At 44.1% G+C, this 8899-nt stretch overlaps 1 protein-coding gene across 6 annotated transcripts; it reads left to right on the top strand.

Moving 5' to 3' along the window:
- Positions 1-345: 345 nt before the first annotated feature.
- CIRBP (cold inducible RNA binding protein) lies at positions 346-7717 on the top strand. Of its 6 annotated transcripts, none has more exons than XM_074304937.1 (7): positions 346-813; positions 2725-2833; positions 2962-3068; positions 4385-4523; positions 4620-4704; positions 4925-4989; positions 7580-7717. In XM_074304937.1, exons 2-7 carry the CDS (start codon positions 2731-2733, stop codon positions 7582-7584), a joined length of 504 nt encoding a protein of 167 aa, XP_074161038.1. In that variant the 5' UTR covers positions 346-813; positions 2725-2730; the 3' UTR covers positions 7585-7717. The 6 variants fall into 6 exon arrangements, with proteins under 6 accessions (XP_074161038.1, XP_074161028.1, XP_074161018.1 ...); XM_074304927.1 differs by having other exon boundaries at positions 4922-4989; XM_074304917.1 differs by lacking the exon at positions 7580-7717 and adding an exon at positions 5465-6324.
- The last annotated feature ends 1182 nt before the right edge of the window (positions 7718-8899 follow it).

Genomic DNA, 8899 nt, shown 5'->3' with positions numbered 1-8899 from the left:
CTGGGCAGCGTTGGGGGAAACTGGGGCAGGGCGTCAGTAAGGGGCTTAGCTTGTGGGTTAAGCGTGGATCTACGGGCTGCGGAGGGCCGGGTTTAACCCCGGCGCACCCGCGCGTTGGCGGGCTTTGCAGCTTTGGGGGTGGGGATGTGCAGAAGCTGAGATTCCCCTCGGCTCAGGCTGGTGGGGACCACGGAGGGCGGAGCTCGGGTATCTCTGGGCGGGACGTCTGGGATGATCCCGAGAAGGCAGGGAAAAGGTGGGGCCTCGAAAGGGGGCGGGGCCAAGCCTTCCAAGATGGCGGGGGCGGTCTCCGTTCTCACTGCAGCTCCTTTGTTCGGCCGCCGCAGTGCTGGAGGGAGAGCGCGCCAAACTGGGTCAGCCCCGCCTCAGGCTCCCAGGAGGGGGCGTGATTTTAGCCCCGCCCCCGATCCCGAGTCAGTCTTCCCGCCCCCGCTCTTCTGCAGCCTGGGGTTAGAGGCCTCTTCACCCCGAGGGGAGGGGGACTGCGGACGAGCGGCAGGCAGGGTCCCCACCAATCCCTTTACACAGTCTCAGAGGAGCAGGGAGGGGCTGGAAGGGGCTGGAAGGGGAGAGAGCGCTCGCCGAAGCCTATGAATATAAATCAGTGCCCGGATTTAGGTCCCTTCGATTGGCCCTCTGGACTCGGGGGGTGGAGCTTTAGGGCGTGGCTTCGTGGCGGAGTATATAAGACCGAGCTCTTGGGCGCGCCGCTCATTTTCCCGTTAGGAGGCTCAGGTCGCTCTGGTCTGTCCGCTGACACCGCTTATCCTTCCCGTCCCATCCAACACACCGGTGAGGGAGCCCGCCTCCGGCCACTTGGTCGAGTCTGCGGAGCTGAAAGGGCCTGGGTGGTCGAGGTCTGGGGGGGAAGGGAAGCAAGGCAAAAGGGAGGAGAAGGCGGGCGGCCCGGTGCCTGGGCGGAGACGGGCCTGGGCACCGGCACGCCCCCCTGGGACGGGACTGTGGTCAGGACTGACCCACCCGCTGGGTCAGGGTGGGTTCGGCAGCGGCGGCCAACAGCCGAAGGAAGGGTGCTGCCGTTTCTGTGTCCCAGGGGGCTATCGGGGCAGACGGGCTCTCTGCGGCTTTGCCGCAAAATGGCGGCCGAGAATCTTGGCGGGCGCCTAGCGAAATGGCGGGGACCGCCTGAGATGCCCGGATGGAATGGCGCAGGGATGCGAGGTGGGGGCTCTTCACGCATGCGCAGAAGAAGGCAGCGGCTAGCGGGGGCAGGAGGGGGAGGAGGAGGGAGGGAGGCAGGCTCCGGCTGGACCGTACAGTGAACTAGACAGAGGGGCCCTGATTTAAGGGGAAGGCGAAGGGACGCAAGAATTAGTTCTAACTTGGGGAAGATGTTTCTGCCGTCTTGCGGGCCACGTGGTCGGCGGCCATCTTGAGTTAGGGCCCCCTTGACTTGGGTAGCAGACTAGGCCCTGAAGTGGCCCGTTCCCAAACCCATCTCAGCCCCTATGGTCAGATCCTCCGTCCCAGGGTCTTGAGGCCCTGGACAGAGTATCTCCATGCAGCCCTGAGTCATCTCAGGCCTGCCAGGTACCCTGCCTCCCTACTAGATGGGCTCAAGGATTGGCCCACACTAAAGCGGCAAACTCGAGGTCAGTTGGTCAGTTCCAGATCCGAAGCATGAAAACGCACACATAACACCCCATAAAGTGGTCGTGGGGTTTCCTTGAAAAGATATAGGGGGGGAGGTGCTCCATGGATTGTACCTAATTTCAGGGTTAATTTTTGTGTTAGGGAAACTGAGACCCAAAGAAGAACCGGATTTGATCCCAAGGTAGCAAATGGCAATATTGGGGTTGGAACCCAGAATGAAGGGAAAGAATGATGAATTTGGTGTCCTAGCTCTTGAATAATTTTAGGGAAGACTGGTGGGGTTAGATAAAATAATCCAAAACCTGTTCAATAATAAAGCTTATCTCGTGGGTTCCCTAATTTTTAATTTTGTGTCTTTTCTGCTATTCCATGGTGGTCTCATGGGATTGTCCTAGCTGTCATTTTAGGGAACAAAAAGGTTCCTCAAAGGCCATTTAGCCGATTTTGGTTCTCTTCATTTAACACTTGTATAACCTTTGAGCAAATGACTTAATTTTTCTGGCCCTCAGTTTCCCCATTTAACATTGAATTGGTTACTTTAAAAGCCCTTTCTAACTATATGTCATAATTGAGGACTTCCAAATAAATGTTCTTAAATGCTATGGTAGAGAGTGATTTAGGAAGAGAACTTTGCCCAGGGCCAAGAGAAAAGTCCCTGCTCTCTGGTTCAAGGGTGTATTTTTGGGGGGTGAGGGTGGGGATTGGCCATATGAAAGCCAGGAAAGGGCTCTTGATCTGACATAATTAATCCAAAGGAATTTAGGCATAGATCTCAGATTGAGATTAGTATCCCTAGTTTTAAGTGAACTAGATGAAACTGAATCCACTTCTGTGTTTAAAAAAAAAAAAAGTCCGATTTCCTCCAGCTCTTTTACCCCACCAAAGTTCTCTCTAGCTCCTATTTACAAATTTATCTGCGTTTTGAGCAGGTGGGAAGGTTAGTTGTCTAGGGATTACAATTTTAGGCTAAGAATTGTGGCCCCAATATTGCCTAAGCCAACACCCTAATTGTTGAGTGTCTTGTGGGAGTTTATAGTATGTAAATGAAAATACACCAGCTTGACTCTAAACAGAATTCTTTTTCATTAGATCAAGATGGCATCAGATGAAGGAAAACTTTTTGTTGGTGGACTGAGTTTTGATACCAATGAGCAGTCATTGGAACAGGTCTTCTCAAAGTATGGACAGATTGCCGAAGGTAAGTTTGCATCAAGTTCCTATATTTTAGGGGAGTTTTACTTGCTTGAGAATTTGAAGATGGGATTGATTGGGTTAGTGGTTAATTTCTTTTATACTGTGACTAATCAGTGTTCCTTTCCTTTCCAGTTGTTGTTGTGAAAGACAGGGAGACTCAGAGATCCAGAGGTTTTGGCTTTGTCACATTTGAGAACATAGATGATGCTAAAGATGCAATGATGGCCATGAATGGAAAGGTAAGGGCTAATATAGTTCCCTTCTTGATGATTTGATTGGAATTGGGTACTTATCTGGGATTTCAATTACCGCATGTACTATTAATGTAGGAGTATCCTACCAGGTCTTCTGCCTCCACTTTTACCTTTTGCTCACCTTGCTCTCTTTTACCTCACTAAACTTTTATATTTCTAGTTACATCACTGCTTTCAGAAGCCTTCAGTGATCTCTTGCCTACCAATTAAAGAAAAAAAATTTTTTTTATCTTAAAGGTTTGGCATTGAAGGCTTTCCACCATCTGCTGCTACTTTTTAATTCTCCAGCCTTAATATCATATTACTTCTATTCCATGTGCCAAACTAGCCTATTCTTTGTTGTCTTTGAACACCCCCAATGCTCTCCTGCTTCTTATACCTTCGCTCAGGTTGTTCTTACGACTAGAATGTCTTTTTCCCATGTAAAGACACAACTCAAAATTTTCTACAAGAATCTTTTTGATTTCTTCCTCAGATCTACTATTTTTATATGCTTAAGTAATTAATAACTTTGTATTATAATTGATTTATCTTTCAACTAGCCTTTCCCCCAGGAATAGAGTCTCTTACACAAGTTTTATTGCTCCCAAGCACAATGCTCTGCATGCAGGTGGTTAACAAATATTGAATAAATATTTGACCCAGATGGGATGTTAGAAATAATATAATATATACTGCCTTCCCTTTTACAAATAAGCATCCTGCCTAGAAAGTGAATTGTTAAAAGATCAAAAGTTATAATGGAACTAGGACTAGAATGTAGGAGTCTTGACCCTCAATCCAGACTTCTTACAGCAGAGACTTGGGGGCAGGATAGGTAGATTTGAGAATTATCTGCATAAAGATGGTCATTAAGTATATGGAAGCTAGTGAGGTCACCAAGTGAAAGCAGTAGAGAGAGGAGCAGACCTAAGGAGTGGGAGACAATTAGAGAGTGATCTGAAGGAATATACAGCAAAGGCCACTGAGGAGGAGTGCAATTAGAAGATCCTTGGTAATTGGAGCAAGCAGTTTTGGTGGAATACTAAGATGAAGCAAAATTATAAAGGGTTAGTGAGGAACAACTATTGTGGGTGGTCTTTTCAAGATGTTTAGCCACAAAGAGCGGAAAAGAGGATGATAGTGGGGAAATAATATCAGGTGAGAGTTTTTTTCAGGATGTGAGAGACAGGCATGTTTGTAGTTGGGAACAAGCCAATAAAGGGTGAAATAGTAAATAAAATGAAATAGTGAGGATGTCAGATATGCATTACTGTGTATGTGAAAGCTAAAGCTAATCTTGGGAAATTTTTGCTTTTCAGTCTGTTGATGGGCGGCAGATTAGAGTTGATCAGGCAGGCAAATCATCAGAAAACCGGTCCCGTGGGTACCGAGGAGGTTCATCCAGTGGCCGTGGCTTCTTCCGTGGAGGCCGAGGGCGAGGCCGTGGATTTTCTAGAGGTAAGTGTTAAAAGTAATAAAGGAAATCATTATTCAACTTTATGTGGTTTTAGCTGCAGGTGCTGATAGTCACTTTTACTCTTTCCTGTGCTATAGGAGGTGGAGACCGCGGTTATGGGGGGAGCAGATTTGAATCAAGAAGCGGGGGATATGGAGGTTCCAGAGATTATTACAGCAGCAGGTAAGGGTAGTGGGCTCTTAGAGGGTTCTCTGACAAACTACAGACATAACTCAGTTTTTTTTCTTATATGAAACCATAAATCCTCAGTGCTAGAATATCTGTGGTTCTAATATTGACTGCTTGAGGAAATGTAGTTGTGCAGAAGGTGTCCTGTTTGCCCAGCCAGCTGTTTAGATACACCCTAAACTCACTCTTGTGACATTTGTGATTTTTTCAGCAGGAGTCAAGGAGGTTATGGTGACCGGTCTTCAGGAGGGTCTTACAGAGACAGCTATGACAGTTATGGTAAGTCCTGGTTCAAAAGGGAACGCCGACTAAGTATGTGGGAACTCTTAATCTTGATTCCATGACCTTGTACTGATCTCTGGAAGTTAATTTTAAGGCTCTCAACGCTCAGACCTTATCACGGTGCTTTTCCCGTAAGGAACAAGTCCATTCTGTCAGGTCTTGGTGCGAGGAACCATTTTCTGCCTAAAAAAAAAAAAAAAAAGAAAAAAAAAGAAAAAGAAAAAAAAAAACTTAACCTAGTGTTAATGCATGTGTAGGCCTTAGTTGGAGCTGCAAAGCATCTTTAGTGTCCCCTTCTGTGACCACCTAACGATGCAGACCTCAGAGCGTCCTAACACGCTTTAGACATGGGGGGGGGTTCTCCTTAGGATCATGTAGTGGCCTAGCCTCCGCAGTAATTCAGGGGAGTGAAATGCTACAACTTGTCATGTGCTTCAGTGCCTTTACAATTGTGCCTGCTTCTTGTCCTCAGCTACACACAACGAGTAAAAATCCTTCCTGAATCAAGATCGTCCTTCCAATGGCTGTATTTATAAAGATTTTTGGAGCTTCGCTGAATCGTTATTGTGTAGTACCCATCTACTTGTATTCACTTTTGTAGTATTATCAGTTCTGATCTTGTCAAACACAGCCTGACAGCTTCGGACATGAGATGGCCTAATTAGACTTTTCTTTTAAGAAAGCTCTTGTCTGTTCTCGAGTATTTTTTTTTTTGTAAGCATTTTTGAAAGCACTTCGGATTTTATTTTTTCTTTTCGTCATGAGCCAAGGTGTGGTGGTTTTCTTTTTTGTTACTGTTTTTTTTTTTTGTTCGTTTTTTTTCTTTTGATTTTTTTTTTTTTTTAATTTTAATTTTTTTTTTTCTTTTTACAACAAAACTTGTGAAATTGGGGGCCCTGGTTCGGTTTTCTTTGAGCTAGAAAAGGACCTTAAATTCAATGTTCACGGGAAGCTGAACAAGCTGTGGAGGTTTGGCTTTTTTTTTTTAAGTGCGTTATCTTCAACTTTTTGTAACCTTCCTTTAGTGTAGCAAGGTAGGAATGCAGCCGTGAGGGTTTGTGGAGAGGCAGACCACCTTGGTATATCTAAAGAGAAACTGCTTGTATGTTCACTCTGCATAAAGGTATTTTTACTGTATACTGTAAATTACCCAGAAATAGACTTGCAAACTTTCCATAAAAGAGGTTCTTGAAAATGTTTATTTATATTGTCCTTTTTTTACTGGAAGAAGTATGCATATTCCATTGATATTGTATTTGAAGTGGTTAAGGAATTCTTGTATACAGTTTTCTTTGGCTTTACGAAGCCTATTAAAAGACCGTCTGAAATGAACTGTGCTCCTGACATTTACCTTTCAATGCACAACACACTCCTTTGCTGGATGTCTGACGTTTTGACAGCAAGTGACAAAGCAGACCACAGGGCAGAGAGTGTAGGTGGAGGAGTTGGCTGACGGGAGAGTCAAACTTCTGACCAGCAGAAACCAAACAGAAATTTAAGAGAAACCATGCTGGTCTTGCCATTTGAGTACATTAAACATGACTTCACTCTTTGAGGATGACAACCTGTTGCACGGTCTGCATGGCCAGATACGTGGAATAGGCAAGCCTTAACTATAATCGCATTTGTGTCACTTAACTCATTTGGAAGCCAGAGGACTGGTGGCAAGTTTAATCCAGTAACCGTTGAGCACCATTGTATCAAAAACATTGACAATTTTAGTCTAGAATCAATCTTGTGATAACTGGAGTAGTACAGTGTTCCAAGGTAGATCAGGAAAAATCAACAACAAAGAAATTGACTTATTAGCTAGCTTTGTCCTTGCCTTACAAGTTCTAAGAATTCTCTGCTAGCATATGGAAACTGCAGTGTCCCTGGAGAAAGAAGTGTTGTGCCTCCCAACAGAGAAACCTCTGAGACGAAGGCTGCTTTCTTGGCTAGTTCATATGTGGAAATAGTCCTGTAATTCGAGGTAACTCCCTTTTGCTCATGTCCGCATCCTTCCTCTTGTTGAGAGCTCATTTGAAAGTCTAATGTGCCTGTGGAATGTTCCTTTTTTTTGACTATTTTAAGTCAACCAAGAGAAAAAAAAAAAAAGCAAATTAAAATCATGCCTATTGCAATCCTTGGTGTGTGGCACAGATATTTCGTTCCATGGGTCAGAACTGGGCACACAGTCATGTCTTGCTAGTAGGTATGTAAGCAAGATTGGAAACAACTGAATTCCCTGCCTTTTGGATTTTTATTCATCTATTGAGAATCTTCCTAGACTTCATTAAGTCACTTAAGTGTAGCTTTCTTTGCCATCTCCTTGTTGCCATTTTTTTCCCCCATAGCCCACACTCTCCCTAAGCAGCCATATCAGAAGTGATTTAACTGTTTCTGCTTAAGGATGAAATGTGACATTGGCTGGTATATCAGCCAGCCCTGGAAACCTTTGCCCACAACTGTGCTTCTGTGATGTGATGGGTTCAGTGAATGGCTTGTGAAACCCTTGTAAATGATGTGAACTGTTTTTGGGTGGTGGGGAGGGGCATCTGAGAGCCCTGGTGTGGATAGGGTTAATAACGCCCATTTACTTTGACAGGTTGAAGAAAGTGAAGCAATTATACCCAGGATGGTGGCCAAGGAACATGGTGTCTGACTTACGGACTCCCTAGAGGCAGCCACTGAAGTTTACTTGTGCTCAGGCACTCACTCCCTTACCTGGAATGGTTTCCTGGGGAGGCAGGAGAACTTGAAACTTGACCTGGATAGCTTATTAATGTAAGTCTGCCAGTTTGGAGGTGCTAATTCCTCAAGAACCTATATCCAGCTCATGAAGAATTTGAGAACTTTGGTTTGGGATGTTGCTTTCTACAGGTCTTTTAAGTGGCTAAATTAAGACCAGTCTCCTTAGCTCTCACGGCCTTGTAATGGTGTGGGGATTGAAGGAGCACTAGTTTGAGCCACATGGCTAGGCAGATCACATCCAGTCTTGTGCAAAATGATGGTAGGGTAATCATACTACCTGCCTTCAATCATGGGGCTGTTTGTGGGAATGAAATATTTGAAATATTAGAAAATGAGTTTTGCTATAACTCGTTTCTCATTCTTTTTTTTCCCTCTCCTTCTCTAAATAGGAACTTCAGAGAAGACCAAAAAATAAGCTATCACTTGTACTTCAGAGATTGGGGCCTTTGTATATTATAATATGGTTGGAAGAATAAAACCATTAGAAAAATCCTCGTCTGTAACAACTCATTGAAAATGGAATATCAGATTAGAATAAATGGCTCAAAATGAATATAAGACCCTTTGAATTTGTGGTGTATATTTCTTAGCCAAAGAGTTCTGTTTTGTTGTAGGTAATTGGGAACTATAACTGATCTCCAGAATAATTTAATCAAGTCAGACCTGAATTCTAGCATGGGATTTACCAAGAGTCTTTTGGTAATAGTCCCAGCTTTGATGGTATTGGACGTCTTTTGTGATCTTGAGCAACAGCTTCTCCTAGCATTTGTTTAATCAACAGTGAAAATGGTATTCGTGTTACCTCCCAGAGTGATTGGAAGCAAGAAGTTTTGTCACTCTTAAAATGCACTGAAAGGGGATTCTTAAAAGAAATCACTTATTAAAGCTTGTCTGACAGTGAATGAAATCAGGAAGCTGCCTTGTTTGGAGGGTTGAGGTGTGCTATACTAAACCAAGATTAGTAAGAGTTGGTAGTCTGAAAAAATGAGATAAACAGATGAAACTTCCAATTTATTTGTCTTACCTATCAACCAGCTTTTTGGATTTAGTCTGGACCAAACCGAAAGAATAAAGTTGTCCCTCAATCTGGAAAACCTGTGTAAAACTGGCCCTCTCTTTGTACCAGATAAGTCTAAATTATGGTAGTAAAAGATGTGTTGATGTTAAGCAATAC

This window comes from Sminthopsis crassicaudata, chromosome 1 (genome assembly GCF_048593235.1).
Source record: "Sminthopsis crassicaudata isolate SCR6 chromosome 1, ASM4859323v1, whole genome shotgun sequence".
Taxonomy (NCBI): Eukaryota; Metazoa; Chordata; class Mammalia; order Dasyuromorphia; family Dasyuridae; genus Sminthopsis; species Sminthopsis crassicaudata.
Note: the sequence above shows the minus strand (reverse complement) of the source record. Positions and strands in the feature narration are given on the sequence as shown.